Source organism: Lontra canadensis, unplaced genomic scaffold, assembly GCF_010015895.1.
Source record: "Lontra canadensis isolate GAN:19392208 unplaced genomic scaffold, GSC_riverotter_1.0 scaffold23, whole genome shotgun sequence".
Taxonomy (NCBI): Eukaryota; Metazoa; Chordata; class Mammalia; order Carnivora; family Mustelidae; genus Lontra; species Lontra canadensis.
This window is the reverse complement of record NW_022631017.1, coordinates 18,001,457-18,020,531: the sequence shown is the minus strand read 5'-3', so window position 1 is coordinate 18,020,531 and position 19,075 is coordinate 18,001,457. Positions and strand designations below refer to the sequence as shown.

The window sequence follows — 19,075 nt, the reverse complement described above, 5'->3', positions numbered from 1 at the left end:
CTGTATGCATCATTATTTTTCCTTCATGCCGCTCCCTCTATGTGGATATACACAATACATTCTCTCTCTCTCTCTCTGAATGATAAACTAAAACAATAAAACTATCAAATAAAAATGTGTGCTATTTTAAAGGATAAAAGAACATGGGGAGAAGCATGGTAAAATATGAAATTTTTGGTAAAATGAATCTTAAGGAGGGTAAAAGTAAGACTGTCTCCTTGGAAATTAATTCAAAATTCTTTTAAAACTTGAAAATTATAGCAATGTAAGAAATATTTGTAATAAGAAATTTTTCACATAGATCTTACCAACAGAAATCAGGCAGGAAGTGACAACATCATATCATATCAGGGTTCAAAATATTAGTTTTAGAGACACATGGTCTACGTTCAAATCCCATCCCAACCAATTTGTAATTGTGTGACATTGGCAACAAGTCAATGGCTCTTTTCTTCTGTTTCCTCATCCTTAAAAGATATTAATGGGGTGATTCACATGGGGCATAGGAAGATCTTGAGCCCACTTCCACCACACACATGCTGAATCTACAGTTACATATGGAACAATTCTCTCTGAAAAATACCTGAAAACTAGCCTAACAGCCCCTTCACAACAGACTATAAAAAGGACACATTGATATGGGTAGAAGAGGCAGAGATGTGTTCTCACCAAAAACCCCATCACAATCGGAGAAGTCTCACAAATCTGGAGTTTCTCCCTGGAAAGTGAGGGGTTTGTGCTCCCATAAGGCACCTCAATCCTTGGTATCTGCATCAGAGAAATAATCAATAGGACTTGGATCCAGAGACCAAAAGGCTATTGAGAACGGAGATCATACTCTTCTAATTAATTATTTTTATTAACATATAATGTATTATTTGCCTCAGGGGTACAGGTCTCTGAATCGTCAGGCTCACACTTCAAAATACTCACCATATCACATACCCTCCCCAATGTCCACAACCCAACCACCCTCTCCATACCCTCCACGGCAACCCTCAGTTTGTTTTGTGAGATTAAGAGTTTCTTATGGTTGTTCTCCCTCCCGATCCCATCTTGTTTCATTTTTAACTTCCCCACCCACAAACCCCCTGCCTCTCAAATTCCTCATGTCAGGGAGATCATATAATAAAGGTCTTTCTCTGACTTATTTCACTCAGCATAATACCCTCTAGTCCCATCCACATTGTTGCAAATGGCAAGATTTCATTTCTTTTGATGGCTGCCTAGTATATCATTGTATATATATACATACACACATATATATGTGTGTATGTATGTATATGTATATATATATATATATGCATGCCACATCTTCTTTATCCATTCATCTGTTGATGGACATCTAGGTTCTTTTAATAGTTTGACTATTGTGGACATTGCTGCTGGGTGCACATGCCCCTTCAGATCACTACGTTTGTATTTTAGGATAAATACCCAGTAGTACAATTGCTGGGTCGTAGGATAGCTCTATTTCCAACTTTTTGAGGAACCTCCATGCTGTTTTCCAGAGTGGCTGCACCAGGTTGCATTTCCACCAATAGTGTAAGAGGGTTCCCCTTTATCTGCATCCTCACGAACAAGAACTGAGATCATACTCTTAAAGACTTTGAGTGCAGACACATTTCATATAAAAGCAGCACTTTGAAAAATGTTTTGACTATATATAAAGAGGATTCATGTTGGGAAGGAAACAAACATTCATATCCAGGAAACCCAGAGAGTTCTAAGTAAGATGAACCCAAAGAGATCCACACCAAGAATCATTATAACAAAAATGTCAAAAGTTAAAGAGAGAATCTTAAAAGCAGCAAGACAAAAAACAACTTGTTATGTACAAAGGAATTCTCATAAGACTCTATCGGCAAATTTTTCAACAGAAAGTTTGCAGACCAGAAAAATGACACAATATATGCCAAGAAAATATATGCCGAAAGGGAAAAAAAAAAATCTAACAAGAAATAATCTACTGAGCAAGGTTATCACTCAGAACTAAAGAAAAGATAAAGGGTTTTTCAGACCAGCAAATGCAAAAGGAATTCAATCTCACTAATCTGGCCTTACAGGAAATGTTCAAGAGACTTCTTTAAGCTGGAAAGAATGGGCACTAATCAATAACAAGAAAACATATGAAAGTATAAATCTTACTGGTAAAAGTAACTATATAGTAAAGGTAGTAGATTAATTGCTTGCAAAGATAGCATAAAGACAAAAATAGTACAAATAATTATAGAATATCTAGTTTAAAAAACACTAATTAAAAATAAGTATGATGTGGAAACAGAAGCATAAAATGTGCAGCGGGGGGAGTGAAAAGTTAGCGTTTTGGGGGAGTTCAGACTTAAAAACAGACAAATGAAAAGATGGTTATCATCAGCAATCATCAGGGAAATGCGAAACAAAACAACAATGAGATTTCACCTCACACTTGGAACAGCTATTATCAAAAGGACAAGAATTAACAAGTCTTGACTAGGATGTAGACAAAAGGGAACACTTCTGGACTATTTTTAAGAAAAGGAAGTGCATGCAAAACCCTATGATTAATAGACTTTTTGCTGAGATATAAATGACATAAAACATTATATATAACATATAGTTTAAGGTGCACATGATGATTTGATATTTGTATACAGCGTAAGATGAACATGACAGTAAGTCTCATTACCAACCATCACCATACAAAATTACCAAAAAAAAGTTTCTTTCTTGTGATGAGAACTTTTAGGATTCACTCTCTTCACAACCCTCAAGTATGTAATGCAATATTTTTGATGATAGTCACCATGCTGTACATTACATCCCCATAAATTATTTTGTAGTTCGAAGCTTGTACCCCTTGACCCCCTTCACCTGTAGCTCCCAATCCCTAATCCCCCTCCCATCCAGCAACCACCTTTCCATTCTCAATACCTATGAATTTTGTTTTATTTTTTCATTTTGGGTTTTTTTTTTTTTTTGAGTCCACATATAAATGAAATCATGTAGTGTTTGTCTTTTTCTGCCTGACTTATTTAACTTAGCATAATTTCCTTAAGGTCCATCCAGGGAGACACCAATAAAAGCAAGAACACCAGACCTGCCTGCTCGCTCACTCTCTCATTCTCTCTCTCTCCCCTGCAACCTCATTGTGTGGTCTCTAATATGCCATGTAATTTCCAAAACTTCTACGTAACAAAATGTTGTTCATTTTTTTTTTTCAAAGTTCCCTGATGGTTGTTTCTAAGGGCGTCTTGCCATCATCATACGAACCACAAGGGCCAGTCTAGTCACAACATCGGTTATTGATAGGCTGAGACTGACACCAAAAAAGTAGGCTTTCTTTTGTCTGCATCCCAATTCATTTTCACAAATGTTGCCAGGGACTATCTAGGTAACAAAAGAAATTCCCTCTCTTTTGTTAATTCCGAAGTCTATTTCCTCCTTTTTAAAATATCCTCTTTCTTTGACCTTGTTGAAACCAACATTATTTGGCTTCTTCTTATACCTTATTACTAATATCTTTCTCAATGGAAAAACAACTTGAGGAGTGCCTGGGTGGCTCAGTCAGTTAAGCATCTGCCCTTGGCTTAGATCATGATCCCAGGGTTCTGGGAGCAGCCCTCTGTTGAGTTGCCTGCTCAACAGGTTATCTGCTTCTCCCTCTGCCCTCTGCCTCTCTCTGCTTGTGCTCTCTCTCCTGCTCTCTCTCTCTTTAAAATAAATAAATAAAATCTTTTAAAAAACAAAAAAGAAAGAAAGAGATAGCACATCTATTTACTGAGATTTGAAGGTGAATTATTTTGACCATAATTTACACTGAAACATTTTTAAAATTTTTATGTTCACTTCTCATGTATACCAACCAGATTCTTCTGCCCCAGCCAGATTGAGCAATTATCCCACTTTGCACCTTTGTTTTCCTCACCCCTTTTGTGGCTCTATACTCTATTTCTCCTTCAAGAGTTATCTACATCCTGCCTCCTAAAAAACTGCCAATACTAAAACTCAGATTACTATACCCTTTGTTTAGCATTTTTCAGGTAGTGCCCCTAAGGAGTGGAACTAGTTCTAATATTTAAATGTCATAGTGCCTTGTTCACAGTAAGCAAACATGCAATAAACATTGAAGAAAGAATGAGTGATAGACTTCAGTAATTATTTGGAGAAATATTTTCTCATTTAATATCAAATTGGGTGTTGTTCATTCCCTACACTCTGTTCAACCTGAGAACAAAATTTAGCAGAACGTGTTTGCTTAAAAATACACTTCTGAATTCTCCCTCAGATTGCATTATTTAGGACACTCTGTTAAGGATTCCTTCTTTTTGGAAATCATTCTAACTTATCTGTGTAATAAATCTGCATTTTATGAATCTTGCTATTTTTATAAGAAACTTAGATTTTCTTTGAAGCTGATTATAACATCTTCAGATTTTGACATCTGTAGTACTGTAGAGAAAAAAAAAGACTCAATGAGTCTGGGCAATTTTATGAAGATAATTGCTACCCATTTGGTTTACAATTTTCAGGTATATAACAATGATTTTTCAAACACCTTGTCTCCTAATCATTATTCATTTATTCATGCAAAAACATTTACTGAATGCCTTCTCAGTGCCAAGAACTCTGTTAGAGACTGACGATACAAATAAGAATAAAACAGTCTTTGCTCTCAGTTTTTTCCTTCACAATCCCTACTATTTTTTTTTTTGTATGGTTACATTTACAGTTACAATTTTGTTTGTTTACATAACATTTCCAAATTGGGTAATTAGATAAAAAGAGTGTGCATTTCTTATTTTCTAGAAAAGTGAAAAACAGTATGATAATATTGATAGACACTGTTTAGCAATGTTAGAACAATAACTACTGGTATTTTTTAAGGGCTGAACTGAGATCATTCTGTTCTATGATATCATTTAATGAGGAAACCATTCCCCTTCTATGTGTAAGTTGTGAGTGAGAGGACCTACCAATTGTACCTCACTTAATTTTTAAGACTGAAATTTTAACAGGAAAGTGTGGCTCAAGAGTCAGAAATTCTGTTTTCATTGTGTGTGTGTCTGTGTGTGTAATAAAGTAGCTTATAGTGTCTCTCTTTTTTTTAAAGATTTTATTTATTTATCTGACAGAGAAAGAGAGATCACAAGGCAGAGAGGCAGGCAGAGAGAGAGGAGAGAGGAAGAAGCAGGCTCCCCCCGCCGAACAGAGAGCCCAATGTGGGGCTGGATTCCAAGACCCTGAGATCATGACATGAGCTGAAGGCAGGGGCTTAACCCACTGAGCCACTCAGACACCAGAGCTTATAGTCTTAATAAATTCCTTATTCTCAAAATAAATAAATAAATAAATAAATAAATTTTGTTTTGTTTTGTTTTATTTTGCATAAAGAAGCAAAAGCAATCCTTGCTAAAGGACTAAATCTTTTATAATGGGAAAGCAAAAATTTTCTAAACTCTATAACATTTATTTCAATGAAAACAGCAAATAGCTACTTGAATCCTTTTTTTTTTTTTTTTTTCTTAAAGATTTCTATTTATTTGACAGAGAGAAAGAAAGAGAGCACAAGCGGGGGGAAAAGAGAAGGAGGCTCCCCAATGAGCAGGGAACCTATTGTGGAACTTGATCCCAGGACCCTGAGATCATTACCTGAGCCAAAGGCTTCACCAACTGAGCCACCCAGGAACCCTAGCTACTAGAGTTTTAAATGTACTAGGAAGTGTATGCTTCTCCTAAGAGAACAGGTCCAGGTTGATGGTCAGAATGCTTGTTTTTAAAATATTAACAAAGGAATAATTATTTCATGGTAAGGGAGGACTACCAATGTAAGCCTCAGTAATAAAAAGAAATAAATAATAAAAATACTTGCTATCAAAACATAATAGAGGTAACATTTTCAAATACTCTTATTAGTGTATTTGTGCTCATAGTAGTGTATTAGTGTTCATAGTCACTAATTTTAGAAAGGTGCTGTAGAAGGTAGAAAGGGACCTGGAGTGATCAGCTGGGGTTCTCTCTGCTTTAGGCAGATCTATCTAGGACTCCTTTAAGACAGGTGTCTTAGAGACTTCTCCAAGAATATAACCTCATATCTTCCCATGATAATATTGCATGTCATTGTTTTACTAGCTGTATGGCAGGAATCTTTTTCTTAACCTAATGGAGTCAGCCCTCACCTTAACATGCCTATGTATATTCATATATATATATGTGTGTGTATATACACACATATATATATATATATACACACACACACATATATATAGACACATTTATTTTAGGATAGAAGGACAAATGATCTGTGTCTCATTTATAACATTTGTTTATTTTCTTAAAAAGTTTCCTTCTTTTAGTCATTTAAATAAATTAATACCTAGGTCTTCAGCTCTAAATTTGAAATTCCCTTCTTACCCCATTCAATCCAGACAACCAAGTGATGCCATGAGTGGGGAATGTACATTATTCTAACAGTGAATATTCTGACTGGATTTCAAGATTTTTTCCCTATGCTTTATTCTCTCCAAATAATAAAAGAAAAAGCTGATTCTATGTGTAGAAACTATAAATAGATGTTGACTTACATTTAATGAAAACATCAAAGTTCTCTTTTTTTTTCAAATTAAGAAATGCTTAGAATGGTTTTGATCAAAATGATAGTATGTTTTCTTAAAAAGATTAAGAAAAAAATCAAGGGAATATTTTAGCAGACATTGAATAATCATTTTCTTTCTGAATTAAACTCTGTAATGCTAAGATATTAAGTTAAAAACTACCTTGATTCTAAAACAAAATACATTGCTTGATGAAACAAAAATTTCCTGGGGGAATAAGAGAAGCTAAATTATGCTACCTATTGTAAATGATGCTGCCACTTTATTTAGATTTTTAACCTCTAGCAATAACAGATTATTTTGATAAATTATTCATGTTTCTGCATTGTGCACCTTTTGCAATTTGCATATCTGGCAGCAAATAAGCCCTCCTTTCAGGCTTCAGTCCCCTTGGTCAGACTGGATGGCCAAAGGCTGCTTCATGATTAATTTCATCTCAATAGAATAATTGTCATACTCAGATGAAGCAATGCCTCTGAAATGCTTTCCTGGAGCTATGAAGTACAAGAGGCTTAGCTTAAGACCTTTTAAGCATATAGTAATTTTTGGCTTAAATGTTAACCTTTCTCTATTTCAGGAGTATCTACATCTAAAAATAGTAAATTAGATTTTATAAGAATAGAAAACAATGATTTAAGGCTTAATTTAGCAGTTCATTAGACTGCCGGATGATCTGACTTTAGAATTTAGTATCTTAGTCAAAAAAAGAAAGTGAATATTTTAATGGATCAAGGTTTCATATTGCAGGTTCAAAGTTTAGCTGCTGAACCTGTAAATATTTATTTCTTTCCTGATCTGTGGAAAAGGTATTCAACTTTTCTATGTTCAGTTTTCTCACCTAAGAACAATCTAAATGATTCTTACTACTAGAATTAACAAGAGATGGCTTTGGAGACTTGTTTCTCTTTCTTTTTTTAGAAAACTAATGAAAGAAAATTGATTTGTAATTGGGTCCTAAAGAAATGTTGATTCGTGTCATGATTTTAGACAGATTTCTTAAATTTCCAAATCCATGCAAATTGTTGTAAACTTGTTTGAAATAGTGAAATTCTAAAAAATTCCAAATTTCAGCCAAGGTCACACTATAATGTAGTAAAAATAAAGTTCTGAAATTTAATATTAAAGCACTTTCTACATATCATTTGATAAATGATCAAAGAGAAAAAGAGTTTGACTTAGTTTTTATCATCTTAAAAATGAAACAAAGCCCTAAATTTAATGACTCATTTCAAAATGGTCATTAGATTTTTTTACACTCTTATAATTGGATTTTTTATGCAATCAATTGCTTACACATTTTCCAGTTTTCCCAGTATTTTGCTAGGTGCTCGAGCTATGAAATTGAATAAATAACTCAAACAGTAATCACAGGGAATTTACAGATTAGTAGGAAGCTATAATTTTGTGAGTAAATAATTTAAATATAATCACTGAAATAGAAATCTGTATTGCTGGGTCCAGTGGGCTGGTTATGGAGAAGTTACGGAGAAGTCAGAAACCATTAACTACTTTACCACCTGCTGCCACTCATTCTCCTGCCTTTGTCAGATTACTCACCTCTCTTTCTTTCAGCTTTCTTTTCTATTTTGCTATTTTGTGAAGGGATTTAAATGTTACTTAGGGATTATTGATTGTTACTTTTGAGAGAGAAAATGATCACTTATGATTTTATTTTTTTTAAGATTTTTTAAAATTTATTTTTGGGAGAGAGAGACAGAGACAGAGAGAACACAGGCACTCAAGACGAAGGGGAGGGGGACTCAGACAGGAGGGAGCAAAGAGAGAGGGACCAGCAGAGAGAGGGACAAGTGGCTTCCCGGAGCACTGTGGAGTTGGATCCCACAACCACAAGATCACCACTGGAACTGAAATCAAGAGTGGAACACTTAACCTACTGAGCCACCCAGTTGCCCCCCAACTTGCTTTAAAGAATAAAAACAATAGGGGTGCCTGGGTGGCTCAGTAGGATAAGCATTTGCCTTCAGCTCAGGTCTTGATCCCAGGGTCCTGGGACAGAGTGCCCCATTGGGCTCCCTGCTTAGCAGAGAGCCTGCTTCTCCCTCCCCCCAGTCATTCTCTCTGTCTCCCTCACTCTCAAATAAATAAGTAACATCTCTTTTAAAAAAAGAATAGAAACATTATAAAAGTAATTATTTATTTTGAGGGGGAACTGGAAGATTGCTTAGAAAATATTTAAGATGTAAGTATGATCACCACAGTACTATTTTTCATCTACTGTCTGTTAGTCAAAGACCAGCACTGAACTCAGTGTAGCAGTACATTTGCTGTTACAGTTATGCCCAGGGACATGTGGCTGGCTCAGTTGGTAGAACATGCGACTCAATCTCAGGGTCATGAGTTTGAGATCTATACATTGGGTATAGAGATTACTTAAAAATAAAATCTTAACAAAATAAGGTTATGTGAAACTTATACTAGTTGCATTTGAAACAATGGATTTACACTTCACATTAAAAGAAGTCAGGATAAACAGAGTCCTATAGATGAAAAGTTTATATTAAGTGAATATTTAAAGATTTCTTGACAAGACATTTGCAAACTCATAATATTTTTTCAGTTTTGTAACTCAGACTCTTCCATTTGGCTACTCTGATTTTTGACAATTTATATAAATACATGTTTTAGGAACCTAAGGATACTATCTTCTCTGATAATTTTCTACTAACATATTCCCAAGTAAATTATGCTGACATATTAATGTAAGCCCATCATGTCTCTAATTTTGCAGTCCAAAATAATATTTATTAATTTCAGAATTATCTTAATCTTTAGTTGAATATTCTTATCATCCTGCATTTTTATTAAAATCATTGTATTTTATGTCAAAAATACAACTGTAAAAATTATCGAATAAAATCTTGGGAACAATGAACTTATGGAGGACAAATAATATTTTACTGCTACAGAGTTGAGAATTAGCTCCATTAAAGTCATTCCTTTGTCGGTGGACATTGTCTGTAGAATGACCCCTTTATATAACATCTTTTACCTGGGAACAGTATCTAGAATGTATCACTGTGCTTTAGTGGATGGGTGGATTTGGGGAAGGGGGAGGGATGGAGAACTATGGCATAGCAGAAAAAAGAGTCCAGAGCCTATAAGCCCTTAAAACATGCCCACTCAACGTGCACACAGCCAGACAGATACTGGGTAGGGTTAGTGAAGGTATAACTCTTGAGAGATAAGACTGTCACCTGTCAGGATAGTCAAATGGAAAATGCTGAATAGTTAGGGGCATGATCTGACCCCGATCATTGAGCGAGGAGGTAGCTGACAGAGTAACTGAATGATCAACGGGAGAAGTAATAAGGTCCTAAGAAAAGTTCCCCTAATTCACAGTTGGGTACATTGGGTGGTGAGGTAGAATCTTCATTGTGGAGGGATCATTTTAGGAGCCATGATCTAAGAGAACATAAAGAAGAAAGAGAAGATAGTAAAATCAGTTAAAATTTTAAGGTACTATTTAAAAAAAAATCTTCTTTTTAAAAATCAGGAACTATTTTACAACTCTCTTATATGTTGAGGAAACACCAGAGCAATGTAGAATACTTCTGGTGATCTTTTGGACCTATCATTTCATCCTTTCATTTAATTTTTCATTTACCAATGTTTATTAAGTGACTACTAGATGGTAGTTATATAATATAGGCCTAGAGCAATACTGAGAAATACATTAGTTAAAAATTCAATATCTAAATTTTGACTAATTATTGAGTCTGTTTATTCTGGATGTGACAAAGATAACACTAGCATGAACCTGGCATGGATTTTTCATCCAGGAAAAAAAAAAATAATAAAGAGATCATAGGTAAAATAAAATCAACTTAATTTTGACAAAAAAAATATTTTCTCTGAATAATAAATAGAGTAATAATAAAAATCACACACAAATCAAATAATATTTCTTTTATAAAAACAAAATGAAAAATTGGCATTATCATAATCTTTGTTATGATATAAATGAATGATTATCTCACCAATAAAAGGTAAGGCATGAATTAGAAACAAAACCTAAAAAACATGGAAACTGATTCTTTGCAAGTTATTCTGATGCAATCTTATTTTATAACTCTAAAAATGTAATATTAAATAAGGTGTAATCAATATTTGATAACAATTTTTTTAAAATTTTATTTATTTATTTAACAGAGAGAGTGAGAGAGCACAAGTAGGGGAGCATCAGAGGCAGAAGGAGAAGCAGGAACTCCGATGCAGGACTCTATCCTAGAACCCTGGGATCATGACCTGGGCCAAAGGCAGACCCTTAATGGACTGAGCCACAAAGGCCCCCAACATTTGATGATAATTAAACAAAAGACTGAGAATATGTGTATCTCAGCTACTACATTTACACATAGCTTAGTGTAGACACAAAATAGGTCCAGCCAATAGGTGATTAATGAAGGAATAAATGTCAAGATCTATAACAAATGACCAAATCTTCCTTCCCATATTAAGTGATAATTTAATCATCGAAAGCTTACTGAAGATAATCATGAACTGTTATTTAGTGAAATGGGAAATAAGCATTGCTTTTTGAAATATTTATTTCCCCTCTATTTTTCATGCTAATTAATTAAATATACATTTAAATATTTATCGTCTGTGTTTTTGTAGCCTGTTTCTTTAAGGAGAAAATTCTGAAAAAATAAAAACAAAAACCCTAAGACAACAAGGAAGAAAGACTCAAAATGAAGTTTTCTAATTCTCTCACAACACACACGGCTTCCCAGGACCACGCTAATGGGGATGGGCAGTACAGCAGGACAAGGGATAGCATCTTGAGTCACAGACTGGAGCTGGATATTGGTTGCTCTAGGCTTTAACCTCGCGTTAGTCACTCAATGAGCTTCTATGAGCCACTTTATTTATGTCTAATGTTCCATCATTGCAAAAATCTGATAATACAGAAATGATGCACAAAGAAATCTGAGATTTTCAAACTCAGGTACCCAACAAATGCAAAGTGCTCCATGGTCAGTTAACAGTAAGGCAAGCAGTTTTGAGAATTTTTTTTTTTTTTGTCTCAAATAAACCTAATGTCTTAGAGATCCCCCTAACAATTGTGCACATTTCTTAACAAAAATTCTGAGTGCCAAGGAAGATGTTTTTTATGTTTGTTTTTGATTTTCTAATCTCTCCCTTTTGGGGGGGATTAAATATATTTCTGATCTGGCACTTCATGGTAATTTATTTATCTTTTTGCTTTGTAAGATCCAGGGAAAGCTCCTGAAACCAAACAAGGGACTATAATAGTTGCAGCACAAGGTAAAACAATTAAACATTCTGTTTCATTTTTTAAAGAAAAGTGCATAGCACTTTATTAACAAAAGCAAAAGCTGTTTATTGCAGAATAGCACCATCTGCTGGGTTATTATAGAAAATATTGTTGTATTACAATACATGTTTCGAGTATTTATTTTTTAGTAGTTGGAGGAAACATGAAGGACCCAAGAATTAGTATGTTGACTCCAAGTTTCAGTCATTGAATCTTAACTTACATTTCTAAAAACAAAAAAACCAAAAACCAAAACAAAACCAAAAGATAGATTGATAGATTGATAGATGACAGATAGAAAGATTGATAGAGATATATAAATAATATAAAATTTTCCCAATATTTTCAGTTATAACTTGTAATTTGTGCCATATTAGAAAAGTCAGTCAGAACGGTAATAAATTCATATTATTTCATCTATATTAAGACTGCAGAAACTGGGGTGCCTGGGTGGCTCAGTGGATTAAGCCTCTGCCTTTGGCTCAGGTCATGGTCTCAGGGTCCCAGGATTGAGCCCCATATCAAGCTCCCTGCTCAGCAAGGAGCCTGCTTTCTCCTGCCCCTCTGCCTGCCTCTCTTTCTGCCTCTCTGCCTACTTGTGATCTCTCTGTCACATAAATAAATAAAATCTTAAAAAAAAAAAAAAAAAGACTCCAGAAATTGGGTCCCAGATATAACTACAAACAAATCACCCTAGTTTGTATAAGCCATCTGAGAAAATCAGTTTCAACAATTACTAATATCTTTGGGCCATCAAAAGTGGTGTCCTTTAAGAGAGCTTTAGAAAAATATATAATCAATATTTATCTTTAAATATATATAATCAATCAAAATATATAATCAATTATTTATCTTCATTTATTTTTTAAAATTTATTTTAGAGAAAGAGAGAGAGCAGGGAGGAGGGATAAAGGGAGAGGGAGAGAGAGAAACTCAAGCAGACTCCCTGTCAAGCATGGAACCCAACTCAAGGCGTGATCCCAGGACCCTGAGATCATGACCTGAGCTGAAACCAAGAGTTGGATGCTTAACTGACTGGGCTACCCAGGCACCCCAAAATATTAATTCTTTAAATCATCAGTTTGGGAAAAGTACTTCTTTAAAATAATTGTTCTATGAAGTTATTTTTTATTTTTACTTTTTAATTTTTTTAAAGATTTTATTTATTTTGACAGAGAGCACAAACAGGGAGAGCAGCATCTGAAATCACATCCTTTGAGAAAGCTATGCTAACTCCTGTGTGTCTCCAAGTGAGCAGAATGGAATATGATTTATCTGACCTTTATTTTTAAATCATGAAAAGTAACTTGATGAAAGCATAAGGCAAGGACAGAAGTGTTCTGACTTTTGTCATCCATGAAAACTTTACAAAAGATCACACTTGAGCAATAAAAGGTAAAATATTTAATAGAAGAAATATTTTTTCAGGTTTTTAGGTTTTTATTTTATTTATTTTATTTTTAAGATTTTATTTATTCATTGGACAGGCAGAGATCACAAGTAGGCAGAGAGGCAGGCAGAGAGAGAGGGGGAAGCAGACTCCCCGCTGAGCAGAGAGCCCGATGTAGGGCTGGATCCCAGGACCCTGAGATCATGACCTGAGCCGAAGGCAGAGGCTTAACGCACTGAGCCACCCAGGCACCCCAAGATTTTAATTTTAATTTTAATTTAATTTTATTTTATTTTATTTTTATTTTAACGGTGTTAGTGTTATATTAGTTTCAAGTGAACAATATAGTGATTCAACACTTCCATACAATATTCAGTGCTCATCACAATGGGTACACTCCTAATCCCCATCACCTATTTAACCCACTGCCCCCAACTCCTCCCCTAATAGAACCTTGCTTTCTTTCCCATGCTATATTATACAATATCTAGCAATAAAGGACATACCCTTAGATGGTGTTATATTTGTTACTGGGCAGAAAACCCTTGTAGCAGACTCCTCAGCATATAACATAGAACATGTTTGCATTTAACCTGGACTCAACCATGTGCAGAATAATCATATTAAATATTGGTAAAATGGGTTGACTGCCTTCCATTTGACCCAAATGATGCCATTTATAAGCAATGCATATACTAGGATAATTAGGAGATGTGATAACAATTTTTACTTTTCATTTAATCATCAGGTTGTTCAAGGAAACAGATTCTTCTTTAAAAGGGTATAACCAATATTATGGGATATAGAAAGGCAGAACAAATATTATTATTACTTTTGGGGTTTTATTCATGAAAATGCAGCTTGGAGTCATTTCTTCAAGCAAATGGCTACAAGTTCAAAGAATCACTGTGGTTAATGTATACACATTCTCATAAAAAGGACACACTTGCCCTAAGACACTTCTGCTTTGATTGAGGCTTCTGAGAGCTTTAGTGGCTGTGGAACTACGACTTTATGGAGGAGTTTAATGTTACTTCAGTGTCATATCAGAGGAATTCAAGGGGAGGAAATTGCAGAGGTATCCGGAAACTTGCTTCAAATTTGAGCTTGGAGCCATGGGCTCTTCATTTTTACATTCCAGCTAGGCTGGACAAGGTGGGCTCAGAAAATACTCTTTTGGAATCAAAGATTTATTATCATGGGGCGCCTGGGTGGCTCAGTGGGTTAAAGCCTCTGCCTTCGGCTCAGGTCATGATCCCAGGGTCCTGGGATAGAGCCCTACATCAAGCTCTCTTCTCAGCAGGGAGCTTGCTTCCTCCTCTCTCTCTGCCTGCTTCTCTGCCTACTTGTGATCTCTGTCTGTCAAATAAATAAATAAAATCTTTAAAAAAAAAAGATTTATTATCGAGTCATTAATACCCGAGAGTTAAACAGAGTACACAAGGCAAGATTTTGGGGCTGTTCACTAAAATGGCAATGACACATCAAAGCAGGGATACCCAGCAGGATAAATGTCACTTGTGCTGTGCACATTCATTGATCTTAGGTTTTATAATAGCACAGCCACATAATTAAATAATGCAAAGAAATAATTAATATTTGCCTGTACTTCATTAGGAGACAGAGCTTGAACATTATCAGCAGTATTGCCGTAAAAAAAGGCTGATATTTTGGGGTATAAAATAACAAAATTGATAATGATAGTTGCAGTGTGATGAAAGACCAGAATGTATCTGTTCATTTTTTTTTTTACTTTTATGACAGAGGAAATATCTAAAATCTAGTTTTATATAAGGTGTGTGTAAATGTGTACATATTTAACTCTATTTTGAAAATTTAGCACACTTTGTTTGGGAGTACATTTAAAAATTTTAACAAAGTTTAGAGATAAAGAGGAGTATGAAATAAATGACTCTATGCTACAGATTACAATTTAGAGACATAAGAAATTTAAATAATAACATAATTAGAATATCATGTAGTACTGAATTGAATTGTAGAGATAATATATGTCATACTGGTTAAGACAAAGTGATTTTTAGTAAGAGTTGGGGGTTGAGGGATTCCTCATGGATGAAGGATGAATTCACTTGGGCTTGGAGCATTATTAAAAAATAAACTGGCAGAGAAAAATAGCATTACTAGTGTAAATGGCTTAAAAAAATTAAGTTGCTGATAATTAGTAAAGAATATTGTCACTATCAAGATATGAGACAAGTATGATGGTGCCAATGACTTGGGAAAAATGCAACTAATATGGACATTTTGAAGAAATAGTATTTGATAGAATATACAGAATAAAACAAAGGAAAAATTAAAAATGTTACTGATCTTTTGGGCCTGGGTGAATAAGATGATTATAATTGTCAAAAATAAGTCCCATGGAAAGGAACTAGCTTAAGGGAGGAGGTGAGAATTCATTGTTGGGCAGGTTTGTGTTGAGCAGATGGAGGGTCATCTAGGCAGTGAATTTTCTGTAGCCGGTAAGAACTTAGGTGGGTCTAGGTGAAGCCCCAGTGAGAAGATGCACACGAAAATGCCTTCGTAATTGTAGCACAGATTGAACACCGGAAGTAGTCCTAGATGTTGGGTCTAGGAGGTTCAACAAATTGTAATTCACTCAGGCAGGGTTACCTGAATCTTTGATTCCATTTATGTGGCCTAAGGCTTCTTGGAGTGGGTTTGGCTCTTGAAGGAACATTATACAGAACCAAGGGTCATCTTGCTAGGAGCAATCCCAAAATGACTAAGTACCTTCCCCAGTCATTTCTGGTAACACACATTAGTTACAAATTGTATCCAGATTAAGATTCATGATCCAGGATTAGATGAGTTCTACCACAGAGAAAGTCAGAATTCAAAAGTGATTGAAGTGTGCTGTGCCTTTTCTCTGTGTAAAGATGGTGTACATTTACTAAAAGTAGGGTGGACTTGTCATTGCCCCTTGCTGAAATTGGGACATTTTAAATACTACTAACATTAACGCATATAATAAACTGGTATATAATTTCTTAGTAGCTAGATACAGATAATTTATGAAATATCACCTCCATTTTTGGCATAGATCTAGTATATTCTTCTAGAAGTGGTTGTGGTTTTCTCAGATGTAACAATTTCAAACAAAATAAACTTATACTAAACACATACTGTACTTATCTATTTGACTTCTTGTCTATGGCACAATATATTTTTAATTCTTTTTTGTGGCTTTATGCTTATATCTGAGTTCTTTTAAAAACCTTCTCATAAAATAATATTTTCAGGTTATTCTCCTATTGCAGAAGTTGGATGGATTAATTGGATTAATTTGTGCATAGATAACCACTCAGTTTATGAATACATGGAATACAGTCTCATATTCCCAGGAGTATTCTGAGGAACGATCACTTAGTGTATTTTAACACTATTTTATTTATTTTATTTCAGCAGCATCTAAAAAAGATGAAAAGAAGGAAGGTATGTTTAACGCAAAAATCCCACTATGCCTTTTGTGTAAACAATTTTCCAAAATCCAGAATTGGGTTTTGCTTGCCTTCTCACCTATGTTTCCTTTGGATAACTGGATGTGTATTATGCAGACGTTTCTCCTGAATGTATTTTTCTGCCTTACTACATACAAAAGGGTACGCTGCGTTTTAAAAAACAATTTTAAATCTCATCTTTCTTAAGATATAGGGGATAAAACATAACCTCACAAAATCTCAGAACTTCCATTCCATTAGAAGTTTTATCAAATTTTAAAAGTGTGAAAAATACAGACTATTTTATTCTATTAACTACTTATGTCTCTGACACTGACCAGCAACTGATGCTACTTTGTTCTATTAAGTTGCAAATAGCAAATAAACCATAGTCCATCCCCTGCACACCACCACCTTTTCTCAGAATGTCCTAAGATAGAGTAAAATACTCCTTGCTATCAAAGAAAACTTGGACCCAGTGGAATTTAACAGGTAAGGAAGACTTTATTGAAGATGATTACAATAGGATTTGAGTCCATTGCAATAGAAGTTAAAATCCAGCAGCAATGAAACAGAAAGCCTGAGAATTTTAAAGCTCTGAGGTGAGCTAGTGGAAAGGTACTGGAGGACATTAGGCAGTTGGGGTGTGAGGTGGTGGTCATTGTGATTAAGCCATTTGTGTTTACTAATTGCTGCTTTTTGAAGTTAGGCTCCTACTCTCCCATAGAGACCAGGATATAGAAGCACTGTATCCTTTGATGATTACATTTCAAAAGGATGCCTCCTAGGTCCAGAGGAAGAGATTTCTGGTTGTAGCAGATTTATACTTCAAAAGAACAGAGAAAGAATTTACAGTTGCTGGTTTTCTAAAGTAAATGTACTAATATGGGGGGGTTGACGGCCTTAATCAGGAGGATATCTGCCTAAAACTTAGGCAAGTAGGGGGTATACTAAGGCCATCTTAGTCACTGTGATTCTATCTAGAGAAATGTTTCTTATGTACCCTGACAATACTTAGACAGGGTCTAGATAACACTACTGTTTATTAATCTAGCTTATTTTCTTAGTAAAAATAGTATGAAGATGTAAGCAATCATTTCTAACTTTGAAAATTACAATAATACTCTAATTAGTGTTCATATAATCTGAGAAAAATAGAAAAAAAGAGTTATATTTTTTATTTAATATCATCAGAACTTTATATTATCATAGCAGCTTGAGAGTCACATTTTGCTTCTATTAACCAGGAATCTAAGAGTCTACAAATAGGAGGCAGAAAAATATATTTCTGTTGGTCATTATTTGTTCAGACGGAACAAAACCATGATATCATAATAAAGCCAACTAAGACACGTTAGTGTCAGAGTTATTTTTCCATTCATTAGTATTCAAACTAAAGTATTAAAAGACTTTTGGGTATATGAAACAATAGTCAAAGTACAAACTGCATCGCTGTAAGCTTTATATCTGTTGGTTTTTTTTTTTTCCCCCTCATTGCTATTCTTCCAGGGTTTTTTGTTCTATTTTTCCTGGATTAGATGCCTCATTTTCTTTTTCTTTTTTTGAGAATTTGTTTATAATCAATATGTAATATTTGGAAGGGCTTGGAGAGGTTGGGCAGAGCTTTGCCATGGAAAGTCAAGGGATCCAATGTCCACCACCAGCTGTAAAATATATAAAACATATCCCTACGTATTATTATTATTATTATTATTAATTATTTCCAAAGAGCTTTGCTGATTATCTTTTATCTCTTTTTTGGAAAAAAATTTTGTAATTGCGAAGATTATCCTGTTTAAGAAAAAAAATGCAGCTATCTAGAATAATTTTCATTGTTTCAGTGTATAAAAGAGAGCAGACTCAATGTCCAGCTATTCTAGGCAGTCATTTGATTTTGTTTCATGACTTTCTATTTCCCTTTATCCTGTTAAGCAGATCAGAGAGGTATATGGACATAACAGTCTTGGTTCTTATTTCTCATTTTTTATAATCTTAGTAAGATTATAGAAATCTTTTTCACAGAGGCTTCCTGCCTCTATTGCAAATATGTCTATTCAAATGGGCATGTTTAATACAAATTACCAGATACAATTTGGATTTTCAACATTTTCTTTTATACAAAGTTTATTTCTATTCACATTCAAATTCTTGGGGTATAGTTCAAAGATACTAATGGTTGACAACTTTCCTAGAGAAGAAGAAAATCAGGAGGGCTTGAAGGCTTAATGAGAAAGCCCTGGGAAGTTCTTTTGTTAGTGAATTTTAAAATGCAGAAACAGAAGTACATACCAAATTATCAAAGATGATCTGTGCACCAGGGGCAAGGAACTTC

The 19,075-nt window shown here is 34.5% G+C and overlaps 1 protein-coding gene across 2 annotated transcripts in view; it reads left to right on the top strand.

Moving 5' to 3' along the window:
- The window catches only part of TRDN (triadin), a 391,390-nt gene that overhangs the window by 212,133 nt on the left and 160,182 nt on the right, over nt 1–19,075 (top strand). Inside the window, exons 13-14 of one of the 2 annotated variants that reach the window (XM_032862438.1) lie at nt 11,829–11,882; nt 16,709–16,738. In XM_032862438.1, the coding sequence (XP_032718329.1) occupies nt 11,829–11,882; nt 16,709–16,738 (84 nt within the window). Of the gene's footprint in view, nt 1–11,825; nt 11,883–16,708; nt 16,739–19,075 lie in introns of those variants that run through there. The other variant, XM_032862437.1, reaches the window with a different exon arrangement.